Raw genomic sequence first — 22,039 nt, 5'->3', positions numbered from 1 at the left:
TCAATAATTTATTTGTAGAGTCACACTGATTTTTTGTCTATCATTATAAGTTCACTTGGCTTTCAATTTATTTTGTTTTCCGAGAGAAATACATTTAACGAAAATTTTGTAAGAATGGCCGCTCGCGGCGATATTGTTGCACAATTCATTGAGATAACTGGCACCGATGAAAATACTGCGAAATTCTACTTAACCAGTTGCGAATGGGATATTGAGGTAAAGTAATGCAAATTATTTTTTTGCTAGCTATAAACAATGAAAGGTCAATATAAAAACTTGGTTTTTTTGCGACACAAAAGCAAGCACTTGGCAACTACTGGACTACACAGTCTGATATGCCAGCAACAGATGCAGCTGTTGTCGGTCAATCAGGCAATCCGACACCGGCGCCAACAACAACAACTTCTAGCGGAGCCGGCGCCGCTGCTACAAAGGCAGCAACAGCGTCTGCAACAACGAAGACAGCGTCGAGTGATGTTCCACCAAAGGGAACGACTGCTGCTAAACCAAAGTAAGCAGTGTAAATATTCATCAGCAGCTATTATATATCTATAATATATATATGCATTCACGTGCTATCAATTCACACAGGTTTGCCACGCTCAGTGACATGTCGAAGCAGTCGAGCAGTGATGAAGAGCATCAGGCTTTCTATGCCGGCGGCTCGGATCGTTCGGGACAGCAAGTGCTGGGGCCGGCGAAGCGAAAGAATTTCCGTGAACAACTCACCGACATGATGCGCTCGGCTCAAGAGCAGAATATAGCTGAAGTTGGCGTCGGACCGTCCACAAGTGGAACAGCCAGTGCCGGTGGCAATGTTTGGGGCCAAGGTATGCGTCTGGGCATGACTGACAACGATCATACAGCTGTGGGGGCAAGTCGTAGTGCACAGCCCGCTGAAAATAAACCTGTAGTGGTACTAAAACTATGGAGCCAAGGATTCTCAATTGATGGCGGCGAGTTGCGTCACTATGACGATCCGCAGAACAAGGAATTCCTAGAGACAGTGATGCGAGGGTAAAACACAAGCAGCGCATACAAATATAGCTAATATTAAGCAGCATTTTCTTCCATTTATTTTAGGGAAATCCCACAAGAGCTGTTGGAAATGGGACGCATGGTGAACGTTGATGTTGAAGATCATCGACATGAGGATTTCAAGCGTCAGGCAGTGCCACAAACTTTCAAAGGATCAGGCCAAACTCTGGGCAGTCCCGTTGGCAATATTGTTACGAACAAAGATCCAGTAGCAGCTGCTGCGACTCCCGGCGAAGTTGCTAACCAGGAGGCAAGCGCACGTGACGAGCTCAATGTGAATGCCGAGGCTCCGTTGACAACGCTGCAAATTCGACTTGCCGACGGATCACGTTTGGCAGCTCAATTCAATTTGTCACACACTGTTTCAGACATTCGCCGCTTCATACAAACGTAATTGATTTTATTGCAATTTCATTTAGCCAATTTTATTTGATTGTTTCTCTTATATTTGTAGTGCTCGTCCGCAGTACTCTAATAGCAACTTTGTGCTGGTTTCATCGTTTCCTACACGTGAGCTGAGCGATGACGACTCTACAATTGAGAAGGCTGGCCTTAAGAATGCTGCGCTTATGCAGCGCCTTAAATAATTAAGCGATGCAACTGAACCGTTCCCAAAAACAAATAAGATGGAAGAAGACCCATTAACACTACAAAATAAATAATCATAATGATAATATTGGATATGGTACACTCAACAGGCAATACACAAATACAAACAACTACAACTTTCGAAATTACCTTGTATTGCACACATTCGAAACGTTTTATAATTGTCTATTTATTATTGTACAATATAAAATTGAATCGTAATCCAACGTTTTTTATGGCAGTCTAATAATGTCTGATTGGTGTCCTCACTCTAACTAAAGTGCTACCTATCTAGGGCTTAAATTTAAATGAGCAAATCGACCTCGCTGCGCAGAGTATTAATGTGACTCATCAAATCCTCGCGCACTCCGTTGCGCCAGTCGTGCAGTCCATCCTTCCCCACATGTTGGCAGTCCACATATCGATGAGCGAATCCACTTGACAGCGGCAATTCCACCGAAGTCGCTGTCGGCAGCAGCAGCTGCGCTGGCGGCAATTCCAGGCGATACAGAAGTGTGGCGTGTGGAGGCTTGACCTCCGGATCATACTGCACATTATCAATGAGTAACTTCTTGCGTTCGTCAAAGCACACGGCGAACGTGGCCAGCTCAAAGCGTGAGGTTTCTGTGGCATAATGCCGCAGCTGCTGTTGCAGTGCACGATTTGTGTCGCTGGCAAATCGGGCATTTGGGTAGACAATCTCATTGGGAGCCAGAAGCATGGTGAAGGCAGCATAGTTCACATTGCGCAGCAGGCAATCCGTCAGCATCAATTGCCGAATGCGGGCAGTTGTCGTATTTGTTTGTTGGAATGGGAAATTAAAGGGCAGTCCATACAGGTGCAAATTGGTGCGCTCCAGTAGGCGCACAACTTTCTCGGGCAGCTCATCGTAGTTGTACACTAGAAAGTGCTCGACACCAAGTGCTTGATGGAACAGAAAGAACTGCAGCATGGCATCTGCATTCCGTCCAAATGGTGAGCTCATATTAAAGCTAACAAGATCCACACACATCGTTGCCGGTAATCTGACATGTGCGTGTGGTTTTATGGTGGTCTTAGCAATTGCATTGCTATTTGTATTGGCATTTGCCGGTTTAACATAGCGCAAGCGTAGCTTAACCTGTCGTTTTGTTGTTGACCTCGTGTCACTGAAGGCAACATATTCTGGTTCACCAAAATTACGGCTCACTTGACAGAAGAAATTGTAGTAGGTGAATGTGGCATCATTGTTGTCAACCACACCCTCAGTGGCGTCACGTTGAAAGCGAAATTTGCCCTGCACACTGCGTCCGCCGACGTCGAAACTGCAGCGAAAGTCAACCACAGCGCCCTTTATGCCCACAACAATAACGTGGGCTTCTCCGCCAGCGACCAGCTCGTTGCGTTTCCTTTAAAGGCAATTGTTTAGTATTTACCACAATTACTTTAACTGAAATGTCTTACCAGTAAGCGGAATATGCATGAAAGGAGTCGCCTATTAGTTGCCAAACTGGCAACGGCTTGGAGAACGCGCTCTTGATCAGATGATCCTCATCTTCGATGCCTGTGCCATTTTGTAGGCGTCGCAAGACAGCAGCATCGTTGCGTCCAAAGAAGTTTACATACTTGAGCACATATTTAAGCCGATTGTTTTCGCTTTTGTACATCATCAGCACACCAATGCTAAAGCATGATATTAGCAATAACGCTAATTGTTGATACTTTCGCATTTTTATTTATTTATTTCCTTTTTCAGTTGCAAACACTTTTCTTCCGTATGAGACAAACAATGGTCAGTGTTGCTCTATTGTTCAACAGGTTATTGCTGCAACAACCTGCAGCACAGTAGTGCAGATTACGTATATAATAAAAGTTAAAATAAAAAATTAATTATATTTTCTATTTTTCATATTATTTATTTTAACAACTATTACTTTTTTTCCTGCTGAAAATGAACATTTTATTTATTATTCAAATACAAATATACTGTAGGGTCACACTGTTTCTGCCAACTTTGCTGTATAAAAAAAGCTAGTTTATTGTTTAACAGATATCCACCGAAATGAGTTCCAAGGAAACAAAGGCGCTTATTAAAGACATTCGCGAAACCATAAAGCTGGCTAAATATGGTGACGCCATACACAAGTGTCAAGTAAGTTGAAAATCCGAGTATTTTTATTAGTCGCTTACTGACATTTATTGCAGCGCCTGCTGAAAGGCGACCCAAAGAATCATATGGGTTACTTGTTGCTCGGCGCCGCCTATCAAAATGTTGATAAGTCCGAGGCGGCGAAATACTTGCACAAATCCATTGAGTACACGGAAGGTCCTGCAACTGTTGCCCTGCAAGGATTGGCTAACTGCGCACCGAACACCGAGCTACCCGACATTTATGATCAGTTGCTCGATTTAATACCGTAATTATGCCGGGTGAAACATAATTTGTGGGAGGGGCAGCTGCAATACTCGCAGTTACTCTTAAGCCGCAATAGTTATTATATATAGTATTCTCTATGTTTAGTTTTACCTACATTATTCCTTTTTTTGTGTTTCCAGTGAAAAAACGTTGGATTACTATGAGAAGCTCTTTGCGCTATCTTCGGACGCAACATTGTGGCAGGCTTGTTTAAACATATTCAAAAAGAGAGTGCTAAATCATGAGGATGTCAATAGTGCTAAGATTCAAGAGTATCTCGGAAGAATTTGGTTTGCCAATGATGTCGAAATTGCAGCTGCTGATCATGAGTTGGTGAGTTTTATCTACATCTTTTAAAGCACAGCCCTTTAACTACTTGTATGATTAGTACAAAAATAGCATGGAAACTTTACTACGGATCGGAGATGCAGAGCTAAAGAGCAACGTATATAAACGATATCTGAAATGGCTCTATAAGAACCAAGATCTGGTGGCTTGTCTACGCAACGCCTGCAACATGACAGTATCTCATCCTCGCGCCGTCTATGGCTACGAATGGATCTGTAAAATCTATTGCGAAAACCATGATCAGCCAAATACTGAAGAATGGATGAAAGAACTAAAAGTACCCATACAAACATATGCCGAAAAACTTTTGGAGTTTAATGCCAACTCAAATTTGGCGCTGCTAATCAAGGCGTTTGATTTATTCAAGCAAGAGCAATATGTGGCAGCAAGACAACTGACATTACAGGCACAACAATGCCATCCCAGCTATAAGGTGACTCTACAATTGCTGGCACGCATTCATATGAAGTTCGGAGCATATCGTCTGGCATCGCTGTTGTGGCAAGAGCTGGGCCGTCAAAACGAAGAGTTTGCGCAGTGTCAATCGTACGAGAAGGATGTTAGCAAGTTGAAGGAAGCTGCTGAATTGCTCACTGGATTCCCACAAAGCGAATTAAATGTCAAGGCTTTGGCTCGGTTAGTATAATTAAATGATTGATTGTGATATGATTAATAAATATGGTAATCTATACTTTTAGCTGTTATCACAAGCTTGGGGAAGCAGAAAAACTAAAATCCTTACAACTGGATGATATTACGCGGGCCGAATATTTGCTGTAAGTAATGCCTCTAGGATATTCGTATTTATTTGAAATCTAACTTTTAGATCCCCTAACGAAGCTGTGCAAGCCATGTCTGGCAAGGAGTCGTTTGAAGCGTTGCTGCTCTGTGGCAAGCTGCATATGGAGCTTAAGGACTATGGTGAGGCACTCAACTGCATGCTGAAAGCCGCTCGATTACAGCCGCATATTGCCGAATGCTTTGACTATTTGGCTCGCTTGTATCAGGCCAATGGTGATATTTCCCGTGCTCGCAAATGTTTTGAAAAGTGCATCAGCCTGAATGCATTATCCCAGCAGGCTGTCGATTCATTGAGCTCCATCTATCAGCAACTCGGCGAGGAGGATCTTAATGAAACGTTGTTGCTGAATACGCTGCGTTACTTGAGCGACGACGAAGCTGTTCGCCTGCAGTACAAGCTAGGACTGCACTTTTTGCATGTGCACAAGTGGGATAATGTATGTGTTCAAGTTGTCACTTGAGTTTATATGGTATTATGTTAATACTCTCATATAATTTTCAGGCCATTCAATGCTTCCGCTTGGCCATCAAATATGATGTTAAATGCATGGTTTATTGGGAATCGCTGGGTGATGCTTACGCTGGACGTGGCTCATACAATTCTGGCATACGTGTTTTTCAGAAAATACTCGAGCTCTCTCCTGGCAATTGTTATGCACTACTTCAACTGGCCGTGATCAAGACGGTAAATATTATGCTTGATTTGTTATGCTTTTATTTACACTTATTTTACTTTGCAGACTATACGCATGTATCCAGAGGCAATTGCTGACTTTGATTTGCTGCTAAAAGATCATCCAGATTACTTGCCGGCTTTAAAAGGCGCTGCCGAGGCTCACATTGGCCTGGCCAATAACCTTAAGTCGCAGAACATTTATGGGCGCGCTAAGGATCATTTCCAGCTGGCTGTGGGACATCTGCAAAGGTTGTAGTGATTTAAAAAATATGTTTATGATTTCCTCATCTGATATTTTCCTTATTGTCACAGCGCCTTTTTACAACCCAAAGCACAGGGAATGATTTGGCTGTGGCGTCTTACAGCCAATGTTTTTGTTCAGACAGCACAATTGCCGCAGTCTTTGGCTAATTTAGATGTTGCAGGCAGCTTGGCCAAACGAGAGGAGGAGATAGCTTACTTATCGCGAAAGGATCTTTTGCAATTGGCGCAGCGATTTTATCTGTGCGCCTTGAAGTTCAAGCAAAACACTTTTCTGTGGTACGAATTGGCATTGTGCAGCTACTACAGTGCCGTCTACATGCCAGAGGAAGCCAAGGATCATCTGGAGACGGCTGCGAAGGTCTGCAAAATGGCCATCAAAGAGAACACGAATCGCTGGCAAAACTGGAATCTGCTTGGAGTGATCAATATGCATGCTGCCAATGAGAATCTAGCTGTGGCACAACATAGCTTTATTCAATCGCTTAATCTGGAGCGTCGATCTTTTACGTCGTGGACAAATCTGGGTGTGCTGTATCTTAAGTTGAGCGATATTCGGCTGGCAAACGAGGCATTTAAGCGTGCTCAACAATCAAGCCCAATTTATCCAAATGCTTGGATTGGACAGGCGATGGTAGCTGAGCTAATTGGCGATCAGGAAGAAGCATTCGATCTTTTCCGGCATTGCCAGCAGTTTGAGTATCATCCAGAGGCAGCTATTGGCTATGCCCATTGGGTATGCCAGGTAATATCAGATCCTGAGTTGCGAGAGAAGCCACACAATAAGTATGCCATCGAAAATTGGCATGCAGATATTTATGCTTTGGATGCCATCAATTGGTTTGTGTTTTTTGAAATTGCTAATTGAAATTAGCTATTGCTAATACAATTTATTATCCCCCTAAGGTATGTGCAAAATGAGGAAGCAGATGCTAGTGTTTCGGCGCTTACGTTTCAAGGATTCCTCTGCATTCGCCAGAAACTTTATCAGCAAGCCATCAAAGCCTTCAGCCGTGCATGCAAACAATCAGATCCTGGCGCGGATCGCGATAAGCTCTACACGAATCTTGGCTATTTATACCTGAAGATTGGCCAACCTGAACAGGCCGTTAATGCTTTTAATACTGTTGCGCATGCAACATTTAAACCCATCATTGGCTTGGCATTAGCCTACTATCGATCTGGGCAACTGGAACAATCCTATTCAATATACAACTCTGTGCTCGGCAGCGTTGTTGGTCAGGACGATGAGAAGGCAGCAACGATTTTAGTGGCTATGGCATCGATGGTCTATGCATTCCAAGGCGAAAGGGATACAAAAACCGTGCTCTATCAATGGTAACTATTGTCTAACTACTATTATTGCGTAACTTCTAATTTGTTTGCATCTTAGCATTCTTCTAAAGGGAGTGCCTATTCAAGCCTTGCACTCGGCTTGCGCTTTGGGAGTGCTTCATGAGGACAACGACCTGTGTGAGATGATTATGTCCGAGTTTAAAGCCTATCAATTCAATGAGGAACATTGCGCAAATATTGCCTATCTCACGGCCTACTACTGGTTAATTAATGTGAGTTGCAACACATGTTGTTGAGAATCAATAATATTTAATGGCATGCAATTACTATAATTATTTCAGGTGGGTGCCCGACAAGCGCTTAACTATTTGCAGACACAAGTTCGCATGTTCCCACTGAGTGCCGGCTTGCGCAGGGTGTTTCTGAAGTTTCTACTAGATTATTTCCGAGAGGATTCGCTCTACGAACTTGCCACCGCCAACACGGCATTGATGACCCTCAAATTGGGACATAATAGCTTGCGTAGCAGGTATGTTTTAGTTAATTTATGTGTGATTTCTAGTATGTTAATAATTATTTTTACCATTTGCAGCATTAAAGCCAGCGAGGAGGCGGAAACTAGAATTTACGTGAGTCGTGCTTTGGAACCTGTGGATAAGACTCAATCTGAAAAGCAAATCCAATGTGCTCTTCGTTTAAATCCCAGCAACACGGAAGCCAGACAGTTACTTGCAGCGATAACTGCACATTAGCATAAAGTACAATTTTGTAATTCTAAAAAAAATAAAATTTGTTGCAAAAAATCCTTCGAGCCGGAGTCGAACCAGCGACCTGTGGATGTCTACAAGAATTTCTCACTACAGTCCATCGCTCTACCAACTGAGCTATCGAAGGTGGGTAGCAGCTGCGGTCCAAAAATCATGTACAAAAGCCAGCAGATACACTTGCGCCAAAAGCATTAGCTGCCAAGTGTTGTACAATGCCGAATAGTGTGCGTGCGTGTATTGTTTAAAAATATTGTATCTAAAATGGTGTGGTTACACTGGCCACTATTCTTTCTGGTCGGGGTTGAAAGCAAAAAAGTCAATGGGAAAATAAATGTAGTAAAATGTGTATAAAATAGTGCAAATATCAATGAAAGCAATATGTTTTTGTGTAAAAGTGTTAATGCGATGCCTTGTTAAATAGAATAAATAGTGAAAAGGTTGGCAATGTGTACGCTGTAAGAACGGCGTCTACTCTTGCAACGTTTCCCAGACTCCACACCCTGCACCGCTTGCACCAAATACCTATGAATGTACACACACAAACACATGCATTCAACACACAGTCACAAACACAGACAAGCATACATATGTACGTGAAAAAAACCTGCTGCAGTTGGTCGTAATTACAGTTAGACACTAAAATAGCAACACGGTCGGTCAGTTAATTAAGGAACAAAAAAGCTAGCTGCCTGTGTTTGAGGCGGTGGTGGTGGGAAAAGACGCCCACGCACGCTACCAATTTGCAAGGCTTGCAATGGAAAACGATTCCGTCAAATCGGAACACAGTGGACGCTCGCGACGCTCTCGCAATCACAATAACAACAGCAGCGGGGGAGGAGGCGGTGGCGGTGGCACTGTAAACAACGGCTACCACAGAGATCGTTCCCGACATTCACACCGCAGCACACATTCATCCAAGTCTGGCAAAGGTCGTGGCGACATGGCGCCTTATCAAACCAGCGTCAACATGACAGGTGAGTCGAACTGCTCTTCACAATTCCAAGCTCAAACTGAACATCATTGCCTTCTGTTGTAGGTGATGAGTCTCGGGATGGTCAGGAGGTCATTGAAGTGCAGATTCTGCCACAGGATGAGAATTGGGGTGAGAATACCACAGCAGTGACCGGCAACACCTCGGAACAAAGCATTTCCATGGAGGATATTAATAATATGTGGCATCGTGAGAACGACAAAGGTTTCGGTTTCGCCTGTCGGCGTTACGTTGAATCCACCTTCTACTTTCTGCTCGGATGTGCCGCATTCTTCTCGCCTGTTGCCATGGTCGTTATGCCGCACATTGGCTTCTTTCCGACCGCCTTCGATCATCCAGAACTGACGCAAACCAGGCGTACACATCTGTTGGCGTGCAGTGAACAGTGCAAGGGTAAATTAGTGTCTTTGGCTGCCCGCTTGGTGCTCCTCGCCATTGGTTTGTGGGCGGTGTTTATGCGACGCACGGCCGCCAGCATGCCCAGAATATTTCTATATCGCGCTCTTGTACTGCTTCTGGTGACCATCTGCACCTTTGCCTATTGGCTCTTTTACATTGTGCAGGTGTTGAATGGCGCCAAGATTGTTGTGGAAACAGGTGGCGATGTTGTCGACTACAAATCGCTGGTTACCTACGCCACCAACTTTGTGGACACTCTGCTCTTCATACACTATGTGGCTGTGGTGCTGCTGGAGCTGCGCCATCAACAGCCCTGTTACTACATTAAGATCATACGCTCACCCGACGGCGTCTCGCGCTCCTATATGCTGGGACAGTTGAGCATACAACGTGCTGCAGTTTGGGTGCTGCAGCATTACTATGTCGACTTTCCCATCTTCAATCCATATTTGGAACGCATACCCATTTCCATATCGAAATCGCAACGCAACAAAATCTCGAATAGTTTCAAGTATTACGAAGTGGATGGCGTCAGCAATTCGCAGCAGCAGAGCCAGAGTCGTGCTGTGTTGGCAGCTAATGCACGACGACGCGACTCCTCGCACAATGAACGTTTCTACGAGGAGCACGAATACGAGCGTCGAGTGAAGAAGCGTCGTGCACGTCTCATCACTGCCGCCGAAGAGGCATTCACGCACATCAAACGTATCCACAACGAGCCGGCGCCAGCGTTGCCCTTGGATCCACAGGAAGCGGCCCAGGCGGTGTTCCCATCGATGGCGCGTGCGCTGCAGAAATATCTGCGAGTGACACGCCAGCAGCCGCGTCACACATTTGAGAGCATTCTCAAGCATTTGGCGCACTGTCTGAAGCATGATCTGTCGCCACGTGCCTTTCTCGAACCATATCTGACCGAATCGCCGGTGATGCAGAGCGAAAAGGAGCGTCGTTGGGTGCAGTCGTGGTCACTGATCTGTGACGATATCGTCTCGCGACCCATTAGCAACGAATGCACGTTCCAGCTCATTCAGAACGATGTCTCCCTGATGATCACCGTGCACAAGTTGCCGCATTTCAATCTTGCCGAGGAGGTGGTCGATCCCAAGAGCAATAAGTTTGTGCTCAAGCTCAACTCAGAGACGTCTGTATGACACCACCATCATATGCACCATCAATCGCAACAATCCAACCCCAGAACACCGCCAATGATAACGCCTACGCATAGCAATCAAACGCAATCCTCGTACTTGCATGTCTTTGTCTGATACATTAAATTGTAGAGAGGGCAGCGCTTCTTAAACGGGATTAGAAACCTATCAAAATTAGTTAATATCAGAATTATTTTAAGCCAATTCCAGTTTCTTTTATACCATTTTTAATCCCCATTGAGAAAAGCTGCTTGTTATCGTTATTATAGGCGGGTTTCAATTATTATTTTAAGTATTAATTTATATAGAACTCGAAACTGAAACTGAACTTACGGCCAGCATATGATTAGAGTGAACGATGCTCAAGCCCAGTGTAATATCCTAAGCCAACAACGCACACATATCACACGTCCCTTGAAATGACTTACAAACTGATTTACAAGTTCCCAAAGTATTAATCTTAAGTCTGGTTGCTTCGGCTCCCACAAAAAAAGAAAAAACAAAACAAATTTCCATTTATCAGCTTAAATCTTTACTGCCTTTCTTCATTAGCAAGTGTGCATAATTATTATTTTTAGATAATATCACATAGAATTTAAGTACTTAAATGACAAAATTCCCCCCAGAAAAAAAACTATTCCAGATTGTGGTTAGACAAAAACAAAACCATAGACTTTAACCCGAAGTGTTATCTTTTATAATTTAAATACTTTAATGAGAACACTTCTGAAGAACTTTTCCATTTTCTAAATTTATTAGACAAAAAAGAATCAGGAGTGTTATCGCTATAAATTTAAATACTTAAAAGAAAACACTATCAAAACAAACTAATCCATTTTCCAGAATTTGGTTGTGGTTAGACAAAAAACAAAAGACTTGCACCAAGAGTGTTTCGACACTGTTGGCGCGATTCAAATGGGGGTTTTTTTTTACCGATTTATTAAGTGCATTTTAAGCATAAATCGAATACTCAACATTAAACAGTTCCCCAATGTTCCACTAAATTGCCGCATGCGGCAACTGCAACTGCAACTCGAATGTAACTTGTGACAAATACATAATAACTTAAGCAAGAGACTGCTATTAATGCATTTTATATACACTGACAAAAATTGCCAACTAATATTTGTACTACTAATCTGTGCATAGCAACAATAGAGCACAAAATATATATACACATATATTTTAGACGAACTAAAGAATGAAATCATTTTAATGCTAAGTGCGAGTATTCAATTGATACACCTATATACAGAAACAAAACCTTCAAGAATATATATATCTATATACATATTTACAAACTACTTAGAAAACTTTTCATAATTTTGGCGACTTCTGGTCCAAGCGATATTTTTATTTCGTTTTTCTAGCTGAATGCTTTTTATCAGAGAATCTAATTGTAGCAATAAAACCGAATGTGAAGCAATTTTAAACCGAATACACATATTTATAGAATTTAATCAACAATCGATATCATAATTGTGTCTGTAATTACATACATACATAAACATATATAGCTAAGCCGATACACACAAGCTGTATAAATAAATGCAACAACTTTTTCACCAGCTTTAATTCAGCGTTTTGTTTACTTAATACAATCTGTCAAGACCCCCCCATAAACTGTGCTAATCTCAAATTTCTAATCTAGAAGTCATCGGACTAAATACATAAGTATATGTACATATACTATATTTAGTATTTATGATCACGTCAGCAACAGCGTCGCTTCCTTGTGTATATTTCAAAAAAAGAAAAAGTGACGAAGCTGCATTACTCTTTTTTTTCAACTTGTGAATTAATGACTTTTATTAAAAAAGCAGTTCAAATAAAAAACGATTCATTGAACATTGCGCATTATGATTACGCTTCTTTTTGCAGCCAGTCGATTATAATGACGTCGAATATAACTTTCCCAAATTGATAGACTGACATTTGGCTTTAAGCTTTTAATGATTGCCACTCAAGGCTTTTGATTATTTTTGATAAGCATTGAATGAAAAGTTGATTATAATTAATCCAAGTGGCGATGAGAAGATATTTTTGTGATTTGTTTTGTGCTAGATGGAAATGTTTATTTACGTAAAATCCGTAACTTTTCTTTATATAAATATGCGGATAATTTAATGCTATTATATGATTACACACACATACATAAATATATTGTAGATATATTCGTTAATAATGAATAATTTATAACATCTTTGTGCCTACATATATTTGGTTTGCTATAGTGATCAAATGTTGTTTGCCGCTCTCTCGATGGCAACTGTGCAAAGTGGGGACATCAAATCAAATTCGTTGGATCTGGTGATTAATCGGCGGCCTTGCGCCGAAGATTGTTCTTCTCGGGCTCATAGAAATCATTGACAATGGCCTCGACCATGCGATTAAGTGTCGCCGTCAGCTTATCCCATTGCTTATCTTCTGGCTTACCGCACATCTCGGCATAGTACTTCATCTTTGGCTCAGTGCCGCTGGTGCGGAGGGTGACAACGAGGCCGTTCTTGAAGGTAAACGTTATCATCTGGGAACTCGAACTGACCGGCAGCGTGGCGCGTTTATCAGCAGCACTGCTGTCATAGCCGGTGGTCAAATCGCGAACATCCTGAATTTCAAATTCCCCATTCAGAATGCTGGTGGGATACGTATTCGGTTTGCCATTGTCGAAGGTGCGCAAGCGATTAAAGACACGCGTGATTATCTCCTGATCGTGGCACAGCACATAGGAGCAGTTGCTTGTGTGATAACCGTAGGTATTGTATATTTCCTGCAGCTTTTGCTGCAGCGTCAAGTTCTTCTCGGCGCGTAAGTAATTGGCCATCGTGGCCACATGTGCAGCGGCACTAACACCATCCTTGTCCAGCACATTGGTTGACACCATGAAACCGATGGCTTCTTCGAAAGCAAACAATACTTTGCGGCCAGCCGACTCCTCTTCGATGGCCTTGTTGCCCATCCACTTGAAACCCGTCAACGTCTCGTAGGCAGTGAAACCATCAACGGCTGCCATCGACTTTAAAATCTTGGAACTAACCGTGCTGGCAATCATCACACAATTCGACAGTGGAAAATTGGGTTCGTTAATCTTGTGCAGTTCGATGCTCCACCAGGCAAGTAAGGCTCCCACCTCGTTGCCATTAAAGAGCTTGTACTTATTGTTCTCACTAATTTCAGCCACAGCCAGACGATCAGCATCCGGATCGTTAGCCAATATGATTTGACTTTTGTGCTCCGTTGCGGTTTTAATGGACAAGTCCAGCGATTGTTTGCCCTCTTCGGGATTTGGCATAGGGGTTGTTGGGAACTCTGGATCGGGTTCAACCTGCTCAACCACAGGAATCACTGGCTGCAGGTTAACTTTCTTGAAAGCCTCCTCGACATAAGGATAACCCACACCATGCATGGCCGTGTATGTGAATCGAATGGGAGATTCAGCATTCGCCTTTACAAGTTTTTCGGGAATCGTGCTGAGCAGCGCTGCATAATAGGCGGGTGCAACGATGTCATAGGGATCGATGAGCAATTCATTTTTCCACAAAGTTGTCTCATTTGTATTCCAAACATCGCCCTGCGGCTGCAAGTTCTGAAGTATGAACTTGTGAATTCCACTGTCATGGGGCGTAATAATCTGTGCACCGTTACTCCAATAAACCTGCAATATGCTTATCTCTTCAGTATGTGCAAATATATTTTAATAATAGATTAGCTGACGTACCTTGTAGCCGTTGTCTTGCTTGGGATTGTGAGATGCTGTCACCTGCACGCCAGCCAAACAATTGCGCTGCTTGATCGTAAAGGGCACAAAGGGCGTGGCAACAAAACGTTTAAACAAGTACACACGAAATCCGTTGGCTAGAAATACAAAAGCGGATAGCTCAGCAAAGCGCTTGCTGTTATGACGGGCATCATAGCCGATGACAATGCCACGCTCTGACCAAATCGATTTATCCGGATATTGTTCCTTGATGTACGCACATAGACCTTGGGCGGTTCTGAAAAGTTTAGATATATTATATAATGTGAATAATTGAGTAACAATATTTTAACTAAAACTAACTGCAATGTGCAATTAATTTAAAAAGTAAGTGTCTTAATTTATTTTTTATTTGGAGTTGAAATTATGCTGTTATTTCATATTTCAGTTAATTGCATAATTTTTAAACACATGAAATAATTTGAATTGCTAGAGATATGTATGTTGAGTTAATTACAAAAAATTTGTTAAAAGGTTTTTAAGTTTCAAAAATATTTTATAATCGACTGTTCTTTTATTATGAAAAATTTCCGTTAAATGCAAAAACAGCTGTTAAGTATTTTAATTACACTTTACGTATAAGTGCACTATTTGATGTGTAAAAGATAGGTGTATAATTTTCAACGTATGTATACTCAAAGATAAACTTTGTTTATTTACTCAATTAGAAAAAGGAAACTTACTGCACAACAACCAATTCGTTCATGGAATCGAAGCCAGCTCGCATTTCACCTCTAAGTCCCGCAGTTCCAAACGAAATTCGATTGCAGAGACGGCATCGAAGACTGTTTTAGGAAAATTTTACTTGCTTTTTCATTTGCTTTAATCCTCTGAATTTTCCATTACTCACGTATCCCATTTTTCCGACTTGGCCAGCTGCAAGATGTCACTTCTGGTCTTTAAATTTCCATCCCATTCAAGCCACTTATTTAATTGTTCATCTAGTTTTTGGTCGCCGGATAGCGTCAGATTATTCAGTTCTTGGGCCATTGCCGAAAAGTCTAGAAATAAGTCTATAATAAAGTTGTAGTATTAACAAATATGGAAATTAGATAAAACGGGAATCTGGTTCAGTATTAAAACATGTTAACATTAACAAAGGCATGCGAAAGTGCCTTGACCTAATAAAACAAAGCATATTTAATTAATTTCACCATACGCACTCGGCAGAAATAACAAAAAGAAGATCACTAATTAAAGCATTGTTCGTAGATTAAAATGGTCGGATGTTGTTATTGTTTCACCCTTAATTGATAGGAACAGTCGTTGTGTGCTGATGACACACCTTCAGATGGACAGTTTATACATAAACGCACGCACATTACATATGTACATATATACAGTTTGTTTTTATGAATTGCTACTTATCGCTAAACTCACTCAGTAATTTTTAATTGAAGACCCCTTGCGAAGTCTTGAACTTGATCAACAAAAACAATTAATCGCACTGCTGCATCGACCCGGACAGCAAAACCGCGACAAACCAATAGTGTGACCGCAACGTGAACTTGAAAATATACTACTTCTTAGATCCCAAAATATACCACATTTATCTCTTCAAGAACAATTTGAACTAAGGACAGAGAGACTATTTATCTATTTAAATAGTTTAAATTAATTTAGAAATCAAAAATTATAACGAAAATAAATAACTGCACCGTATGGTGCAATTAAATGTTGTTACTTAATATACCAATCACTAGTTTCTTACTAGTTCCGAAATAAATTTGGATTTTTTGCAATTAAAACTGGTCACCTTAATTTTCGGCAATTGAACGCCGATGTAAAAAAAAAACAAGAACAACACGCGGCGAAAATTATAAAAAAACTTTTTAAAGCAGTCATAAAATAGTTAAATTAAGACTACTGAAGCCATGGCTGACGTGCTAGATATCGATAATGCAGAGGAGTTTGAGGTTGACGAAGATGGTGACCGTAAGTTGCAAAAACTGCCTAGTCTACTTTAATTTGACAACTAACTCCCACACAAATAGAGGGCATCGTGCGCTTAAAGGAGAAAGCAAAGCATCGCAAGGGACGCGGCTTTGGCAGCGACAGCAACACACGCGAAGCTATTCACAGTTACGAAAGAGTGCGCAACGAGGACGACGATGAACTGGAACCAGGGCCACAGCGATCCGTCGAGGGCTGGATTCTATTTGTGACATCCATTCACGAAGAGGCGCAAGAGGATGAGATTCAAGAGAAGTTTTGCGATTACGGTGAGATTAAAAACATCCATTTAAATTTGGACCGTCGCACGGGCTTCTCAAAGGGCTATGCTCTGGTTGAGTATGAGACGCACAAACAAGCACTTGCTGCCAAGGAAGCACTGCATGGCGCTGACATCATGGGCCAGACGATTCAAGTAGATTGGTGTTTCGTCAAAGGACCGAAACGCGTCAAAAAGTCGGAGAAGAGACGCAGATAAACGACGATTTGGAGGCCAATGAAATACATTATATGTAACTTAAATTAGCATAATCCCAACTTGTCTTTAACATACACAAAAAAACCGAAATACAAATGAAATAAAATTTATTGCAGCAGCAACAGTTTGAATATAATTAACTATTTCATCTTCTTTTGGTGCAACAAATGTTTGCGCATCGCCATCTGTTTGTCGCGGAAACTCTTCTTCACCTTGGAACGGGCTTTGTGCCGCAGCATGCCAAAGTTTTTCGTCTTGCGCTTCTCCTTGTTGGTCTTCGAACAGTTCTCGTTGACACGTCCATCCTTCCAGCCGAACCGCTCGCGATCCTGGCGTCCCGCTTGCACCGTCTCAAGACGCGTTTCCTTATCGTGTTTGCGCTTCTTGTATATCATCTCAATGTTGTTCAGCTTGACGAAATCACTGCGCTCCGTTTCTAACGGACGTTTGCGTGCATTTGTCACCGTCTTCTTCAGATTAGCCGCATTTATCCGCTTAAAGTCCTCGTCGGTGAAGATGCGCGTCAGTGCCAATTCCTGAGCTGCTTCCTTTTGATTTAGAATCTTCAGTTTGGCCTTCTCCTTCTTCTCGACTTCCGTCAACTCGGCACCCTCACTTGCAATACCCTCATCCGATTCTCCATCATCTTCGTCATCCTCTTCATCGGTGCCATCCGCCTCCTCCTCCTCATCATCATCGTCGTCATCATTATCATCATCATCATCACTATCAGCAGCACCCTCGCCATCACTATGCTGCACATCCACCCACTCGCCATCATTGGAGTCACTGTCATCACCATCGGTGTCGATGTCAATAGTCTTGGAGTTCTTTAGCAGCGCCTCAGCACCCAGCACAGTGTCCTGAACATCGCGCTCTCCATAGGCAAGCACCTTGCGCTCCGCCTGAGCTTCTGTCGGTCGCCCGCGATCCTTTTTATGCAGCAATGCTGGCAATTGTTCACGATACAATGAGATTAAAGAGCGTGCCGCCATCATCACTGATTTCTCCTTATAAGCTTTGTACATAGCCAGATCCTGCAACAAATCCTCGCCCATGGCCAGGGGACAACGCATGCAAATCTCTCGTGTGGCATTCAATCCAATTGCCATGACATCACTCGAATTGCGTTCAGTGATAAAATTATTGGCAATAGTTTTCAAGATAGGCTCAATAATGTCGCCGGGCACCAAAGGATGCGATGCCTGGGCAGCGAACTGAAGGACGCGCGTCACAAGCCGTTGATGTGGCTGCAGGAAACGGGTAATGTATGGATAGTAGCCAAAGAGGAAGAGCTCGTGTATGCCAATGAGACGCGAGATCACGTCCAGATGCATAATTTTCACTTCGAATCTGTCGTTGGTCGATTGCAACTGCTTGAAGAGTGCCTCAGCCATGCCCTGAGGATTATGGATCAAATGAATGCCGGAGAAATTGAAGGCGGGTGCGTTCTTCTTTTTCTTCTGTGCTTTTATCGCTTGCTTCTTGATCTGTTGAAGTTGTTTTTGACGTTTTTTTGTCTTCTTGTTCACTCGATTCTGCATTAGTGCGCCCTTTAAGTCTACTTCATTCTCGCTCTCGCTGTCCGAGTTGGCTTCGTCCTCGTCGTCATGACCAAGGAAGAATTTCAACGATGTGACAAGAACCTAAAAATGCAAGAAATGTTATGAATTGTATATAAATTAGAAATGAAAACTAACCTTGGTAATGGGTGAAAAGCAACCGACGTTGGCAATCACATTGACGGTCTTGGTGTCGTTCCAGATGTTCTTCTTGTACAGATCAATCATTATGTCAACTGACATTTTGGCCGCCTTGGGATTCGCATCCCTTAACATGCCGTACATAAAGTTTTGCAGACTCTAAAAAGCAAAATATTTGAACTTTTTCTATTTGCTGTTTAATTTCCAGTACTCACCGAGTTGAGCTTCATGTCCTTGTGCTTGGCATTCATGTTCTTGATGTCCGTGATAATGTGCGTCTGCAAAAAGGTACGCAGATTCTTGTCCTGACAGCGCAGTAAATGGAAGAAGAGCTCCAAGATGTCCAGAGCAGGCACAAGATTCTTATTGCGTAGCAGTATCAAAGCCTTGACAAAACAATTACGCATCGCTGGATCCAGAACGGTGGCGCTATTTCTCAGCAGATCGGTGAGGTGTTTCGGAAACTGTAGACACACCTGTGGATAGCATTGCGCCACTTGTGCAATGAACATCACAGTTTCGTCCAACGATTTGTTTTCCTCGCTTGGATTGAGGGCGAAAATTTCAAGCAAGCTGAGGAAATGCTCGTACTGTGTGTGAAACTCATCGGTGTAGGATTCGGGATCTCGCTTGATGAGATTTTGCAGTTGCGGAAGATTTTCCGGCAGTTGATTGTTGGGCCGCACCATTTTCGACGTAAATTATACGCCGAGCGATGAAACCACGTTCAAAATATTATAGAAAAGGAATGCACGTGTCTTCTTCTTCTTACTGCAGGTTTTTTGGGTTGCCACTGTGTTGCTTTATCAAACTTGCCAATCAGCTGTTCACGACAATTATTAACTTACAACTATAATTTATTTGAAAATGCTACTAGCTAGTTAATATGAATTTTTCATTTTCATAGTTTTCTGTTTTGTAACCTACCATTGTTATCTATTTCTATGGAAAAACTTTACTTTTCTGCAAAAAAAGTTTAACGCAACAGTTCCGCAACGGTTAAAATGAAACCAGTTCGGAGCAGTACTGCAACTCTTATTTTTTTCTTAGTGATTTTAAGTGTTTTTTTTTATGTTTTTTTAACATTTATGTATGTATGTAAAATATGGGTATGTTAAAAAAATAATAAAAAAATCTTAAAATCACTAAAAAAAAAAATTAAAGTTGCAGCACTGCTCCGAACTTTTTTTTTCATTTGAGCAAATTCCGATTAATAATAGTTGACAGAGACATCGCTACATTTTTTAGGGCACACCCATTTAAAGGGCACAAATTTAAATTGAACCAAAAGAAAGGGGGAAAATTTGAATGCAGCTTAAAATAGAATTAATATCCCAACTTCACGAAAAGTAATATGGTGGCTTTGATATTGGTACATAAACAACTTTTTCTCTTTAGATTGAAAAAAATTTTTTTATTCAGGTTTTTTTGTTGGCAATTTCGACATACTTATTAGCAAAATTTGTATTTTAATTCTAGCTATTTTTACTTGGCAGAATCTGGCAGCACTGGTTTGGAGCAGCTATTCTTTGTGTCCTTTACCAACACTAGTGGCCGCAGTAGAATTAATTTTTTTCCGCAAAAATGATGGACTTGCAGTCCAACGACGACATTGATTTGGAAGATGGAGAGGTATATTCGATGAACAAATGCACAAATCACAATTTTACAAGAATTCATCATCAATTGCAGTTGTCAGCGAGTGGGGACGACGAAATCTATACGCCGCTGCAACGACCGGCTCCCAAAATTGCAACCACACCTGCTGCAATCGCCATAGAGAGCGTTGCAAGTCCGCTTGCCACATGCCACCAAATACAAAGCGCCCTCGACGATGACGAGTCACAGTCTAATACCGAATCTTCATCGGGCGAATCCTCCGAAGAGGGCTGCATCAAAAAGTTACGCACCGATGCCGCCTCCACAGCCTCAACTGGGCTCAATCAGAAGAAACGCAAGAAGCGCATACGACGTACGGTTATGGTACGAGTGGCGCCGCCAACAGACACCGAATCAAATCGAGCACGTTTCAAGAAATACAACGTGTGGACTGCAGCGTTACAGGAGGATGCGCTTAGCGAAAATATGCGAGGTTGCGATGTCACCCGAAGCAGCAGCGATCGCAATGTGGAGAATTATGATTTTTCATTGCAATATCGTATGAATGGTGGGAATACATTAAAGCGTCGCCTGTCTAACTCCTCCGATGAGGGTAGCTCACATCCAGCCCACAAAAGGGGTCGTCAATCAATGCGCCCTTCGACAGTAGAAAGTCAGCGGGCGAGAAATTCGGTGAAGAGCCGCCTTGGACAGCGTTCGCGTTCACGTCGTGGCAATTCATCCACTAGCGGTTCCTCAGATAATTCGAGTGATCCAAGGCATATACCCGACTTGCAGGAAACGGGCGGACGAGATGCATGTGATGTGGCCAGGGAAATGGCCAGAAAACTCTACGAGGAGAAGGACGAACTTTTGGGTAACATATCTGAACTATCATCGAAATTTTAGCTATATAATTTATTATGATTCTTTGCAGTGCGAGTTGTTGAAATTCTTGGTTTAGAAGTGCCTTTGGAGCTATACAAGGAAACTCAACGTATTGAAGCTGATGGAGGCATGATGATCAAAGTAATTATTTCAGATGATACAAAAGTTTTTCAATATTAACAATTATTTTGATACTGTTATAGAATGGAAGACGTCGTCGCACGCCGGGTGGAGTATTTTTATTTCTTTTGAAGCATCATGATAGTATAACGCCAGCGCAACAAAAGTCAATTTTTACTGAAGATCGCCAAAATGACACCAAATCTCGCAAGCAAATTGAGACATTGATACGCGATCGCAAGGTCGAGGAACTGAAAAAATGTCTGAGCGACAAGAGCACCGAATTGCCTTCATTGCTAATACGCAAAGAGCACGACTCTTTGAATCAAAACTATCAGCCTGGCAGTTGTAAGTTGTGGAAATTAATGTTAATTACATGGTAACAAGATGTTTAATTGCAGTATCTAATCCGCCGCCATCGCCAGTTGGACACGAACAGAATAGCCCTGAGTATAAGACACATGAAATAAACATAAATCTCATTGATGCTGATCTACCCTCAACTTCAAAAGCTGCAGCAGCGACGGTGGGCCTTAAGGAGTTGGTCAGCTATGATGACGATATCTTGGATATTAATTGCGGCGAAATGGACCTATTCTAAATGAACAAAACGCAAAGCGTTACATTATGCGGTCGGCCATTTATTTATATTCGAAAAAATATATATATTTGTGGCGATCAGTTTTACATCTAAATAGCTAGACCCATAATTGTACATCTAAATAAATAAATAGTATGTAAGATTTTTAGAAAGATTTATGATTTGCAAATTTTTCAAATACAGTTTGTGTTGAAAATGTTGCGGCAAGACTTAAAAGAATTGACTTACTATC

General features: G+C 42.0%; 8 protein-coding genes and 1 non-coding gene across 13 annotated transcripts; 5 read left to right on the top strand and 4 right to left on the bottom strand.

The window, feature by feature from the left end:
- Positions 1-12: 12 nt before the first annotated feature.
- LOC117569894 (NSFL1 cofactor p47) lies at positions 13-1,848 on the top strand. Its single transcript, XM_034251236.2, has 5 exons — positions 13-216; positions 300-511; positions 592-1,017; positions 1,084-1,428; positions 1,493-1,848. The coding sequence occupies exons 1-5, from the start codon at positions 115-117 to the stop codon at positions 1,623-1,625; spliced, it is 1,218 nt and encodes a 405-aa protein (XP_034107127.1). The 5' UTR covers positions 13-114; the 3' UTR covers positions 1,626-1,848.
- LOC117569893 (uncharacterized) lies at positions 1,382-3,420 on the bottom strand. Its single transcript, XM_034251235.2, has 2 exons — positions 3,070-3,420; positions 1,382-3,014 (listed from the first exon to the last, which is right to left on the bottom strand). The coding sequence occupies exons 1-2, from the start codon at positions 3,333-3,335 to the stop codon at positions 1,931-1,933; spliced, it is 1,350 nt and encodes a 449-aa protein (XP_034107126.1). The 5' UTR covers positions 3,336-3,420; the 3' UTR covers positions 1,382-1,930.
- A 135-nt stretch (positions 3,421-3,555) lies between these two features.
- Positions 3,556-8,290, top strand: LOC117569888 (tetratricopeptide repeat protein 37). The gene is made up of 13 exons (XM_034251227.2): positions 3,556-3,757; positions 3,811-4,022; positions 4,162-4,354; positions 4,410-5,005; positions 5,068-5,145; positions 5,196-5,607; positions 5,673-5,855; positions 5,911-6,095; positions 6,159-6,947; positions 7,014-7,445; positions 7,501-7,675; positions 7,745-7,932; positions 7,996-8,290. The coding sequence occupies exons 1-13, from the start codon at positions 3,668-3,670 to the stop codon at positions 8,153-8,155; spliced, it is 3,693 nt and encodes a 1,230-aa protein (XP_034107118.1). The 5' UTR covers positions 3,556-3,667; the 3' UTR covers positions 8,156-8,290.
- Trnay-gua (transfer RNA tyrosine (anticodon GUA)) lies at positions 8,207-8,297 on the bottom strand. The gene is given in 2 exon segments: positions 8,207-8,242; positions 8,261-8,297. It is a non-coding gene; the product is annotated as a tRNA-Tyr (tRNA).
- Positions 8,298-8,450: 153 nt separating this feature from the next.
- LOC117569891 (vang-like protein 1) lies at positions 8,451-12,300 on the top strand. Its single transcript, XM_034251233.2, has 2 exons — positions 8,451-9,144; positions 9,207-12,300. The coding sequence occupies exons 1-2, from the start codon at positions 8,925-8,927 to the stop codon at positions 10,709-10,711; spliced, it is 1,725 nt and encodes a 574-aa protein (XP_034107124.1). The 5' UTR covers positions 8,451-8,924; the 3' UTR covers positions 10,712-12,300.
- Positions 12,301-12,661: 361 nt separating this feature from the next.
- LOC117569890 (phosphopentomutase) lies at positions 12,662-15,989 on the bottom strand. Of its 5 annotated transcripts, none has more exons than XM_052004057.1 (5): positions 15,751-15,802; positions 15,316-15,478; positions 15,149-15,250; positions 14,427-14,703; positions 12,662-14,363 (listed from the first exon to the last, which is right to left on the bottom strand). In XM_052004057.1, exons 1-5 carry the CDS (start codon positions 15,785-15,787, stop codon positions 13,023-13,025), a joined length of 1,920 nt encoding a protein of 639 aa, XP_051860017.1. In that variant the 5' UTR covers positions 15,788-15,802; the 3' UTR covers positions 12,662-13,022. The 5 variants fall into 5 exon arrangements, with proteins under 5 accessions (XP_051860017.1, XP_051860018.1, XP_034107123.1 ...); XM_052004058.1 differs by having other exon boundaries at positions 15,316-15,466; XM_034251232.2 differs by lacking the exon at positions 15,751-15,802 and adding an exon at positions 15,846-15,937 and having other exon boundaries at positions 12,664-14,363; positions 15,316-15,466.
- Positions 15,990-16,229: 240 nt separating this feature from the next.
- On the top strand, positions 16,230-17,032 carry LOC117569895 (RNA-binding protein 8A). Its single transcript, XM_034251237.2, has 2 exons — positions 16,230-16,400; positions 16,460-17,032. The coding sequence occupies exons 1-2, from the start codon at positions 16,340-16,342 to the stop codon at positions 16,894-16,896; spliced, it is 498 nt and encodes a 165-aa protein (XP_034107128.1). The 5' UTR covers positions 16,230-16,339; the 3' UTR covers positions 16,897-17,032.
- LOC117569889 (protein SDA1 homolog) lies at positions 16,987-19,391 on the bottom strand. The gene is made up of 3 exons (XM_034251229.2): positions 18,815-19,391; positions 18,597-18,758; positions 16,987-18,542 (listed from the first exon to the last, which is right to left on the bottom strand). Exons 1-3 carry the CDS (start codon positions 19,286-19,288, stop codon positions 17,037-17,039), a joined length of 2,142 nt encoding a protein of 713 aa, XP_034107120.1. The 5' UTR covers positions 19,289-19,391; the 3' UTR covers positions 16,987-17,036.
- Positions 19,392-20,045: 654 nt separating this feature from the next.
- LOC117569892 (phosphorylated adapter RNA export protein) lies at positions 20,046-21,951 on the top strand. The gene is made up of 5 exons (XM_034251234.2): positions 20,046-20,231; positions 20,292-21,075; positions 21,136-21,227; positions 21,290-21,554; positions 21,608-21,951. The coding sequence occupies exons 1-5, from the start codon at positions 20,184-20,186 to the stop codon at positions 21,805-21,807; spliced, it is 1,389 nt and encodes a 462-aa protein (XP_034107125.1). The 5' UTR covers positions 20,046-20,183; the 3' UTR covers positions 21,808-21,951.
- The last annotated feature ends 88 nt before the right edge of the window (positions 21,952-22,039 follow it).

This window comes from Drosophila albomicans, chromosome 3 (genome assembly GCF_009650485.2).
Source record: "Drosophila albomicans strain 15112-1751.03 chromosome 3, ASM965048v2, whole genome shotgun sequence".
In the NCBI taxonomy this organism is placed as follows: Eukaryota; Metazoa; Arthropoda; class Insecta; order Diptera; family Drosophilidae; genus Drosophila; species Drosophila albomicans.
The sequence above is the reverse complement of the archived record's forward strand: the minus strand, read 5'-3'. Positions and strand labels throughout refer to the sequence as shown.

Bases quoted from the DNA above. Each gene is read 5' to 3' on its own strand.
- LOC117569894 (XM_034251236.2), top strand. From the start codon at position 115: ATGGCCGCTCGCGGCGATATTGTTGCACAATTCATTGAGATAACTGGC. The intron at 1,018-1,083 runs GTAAAACACAAG...CATTTATTTTAG, and splicing joins CTAGAGACAGTGATGCGAGG to GGAAATCCCACAAGAGCTGT. The intron at 1,429-1,492 runs GTAATTGATTTT...TTATATTTGTAG, and splicing joins ATTCGCCGCTTCATACAAAC to TGCTCGTCCGCAGTACTCTA.
- LOC117569893 (XM_034251235.2), bottom strand. From the start codon at position 3,335: ATGCGAAAGTATCAACAATTAGCGTTATTGCTAATATCATGCTTTAGC. The intron at 3,015-3,069 runs GTAAGACATTTC...TTGCCTTTAAAG, and splicing joins CATGCATATTCCGCTTACTG to GAAACGCAACGAGCTGGTCG.
- LOC117569888 (XM_034251227.2), top strand. From the start codon at position 3,668: ATGAGTTCCAAGGAAACAAAGGCGCTTATTAAAGACATTCGCGAAACC. The intron at 5,608-5,672 runs GTATGTGTTCAA...TATAATTTTCAG, and splicing joins ATGTGCACAAGTGGGATAAT to GCCATTCAATGCTTCCGCTT. The intron at 5,856-5,910 runs GTAAATATTATG...TTTACTTTGCAG, and splicing joins AACTGGCCGTGATCAAGACG to ACTATACGCATGTATCCAGA.
- LOC117569891 (XM_034251233.2), top strand. From the start codon at position 8,925: ATGGAAAACGATTCCGTCAAATCGGAACACAGTGGACGCTCGCGACGC. The intron at 9,145-9,206 runs GTGAGTCGAACT...CTTCTGTTGTAG, and splicing joins AACCAGCGTCAACATGACAG to GTGATGAGTCTCGGGATGGT.
- LOC117569890 (XM_052004057.1), bottom strand. From the start codon at position 15,787: ATGTGCGTGCGTTTATGTATAAACTGTCCATCTGAAG. The intron at 15,251-15,315 runs GTGAGTAATGGA...TTCCTAAAACAG, and splicing joins AAGTCGGAAAAATGGGATAC to TCTTCGATGCCGTCTCTGCA. The intron at 14,364-14,426 runs GTACGTCAGCTA...AGCATATTGCAG, and splicing joins AGCAAGACAACGGCTACAAG to GTTTATTGGAGTAACGGTGC.
- LOC117569895 (XM_034251237.2), top strand. From the start codon at position 16,340: ATGGCTGACGTGCTAGATATCGATAATGCAGAGGAGTTTGAGGTTGAC. The intron at 16,401-16,459 runs GTAAGTTGCAAA...CCACACAAATAG, and splicing joins GGTTGACGAAGATGGTGACC to AGGGCATCGTGCGCTTAAAG.
- LOC117569889 (XM_034251229.2), bottom strand. From the start codon at position 19,288: ATGGTGCGGCCCAACAATCAACTGCCGGAAAATCTTCCGCAACTGCAA. The intron at 18,759-18,814 runs GTGAGTACTGGA...TTTGCTTTTTAG, and splicing joins AGGACATGAAGCTCAACTCG to AGTCTGCAAAACTTTATGTA. The intron at 18,543-18,596 runs GTTAGTTTTCAT...TTGCATTTTTAG, and splicing joins GCTTTTCACCCATTACCAAG to GTTCTTGTCACATCGTTGAA.
- LOC117569892 (XM_034251234.2), top strand. From the start codon at position 20,184: ATGATGGACTTGCAGTCCAACGACGACATTGATTTGGAAGATGGAGAG. The intron at 21,228-21,289 runs GTAATTATTTCA...ATACTGTTATAG, and splicing joins ATGGAGGCATGATGATCAAA to AATGGAAGACGTCGTCGCAC. The intron at 21,555-21,607 runs GTAAGTTGTGGA...GTTTAATTGCAG, and splicing joins AAACTATCAGCCTGGCAGTT to TATCTAATCCGCCGCCATCG.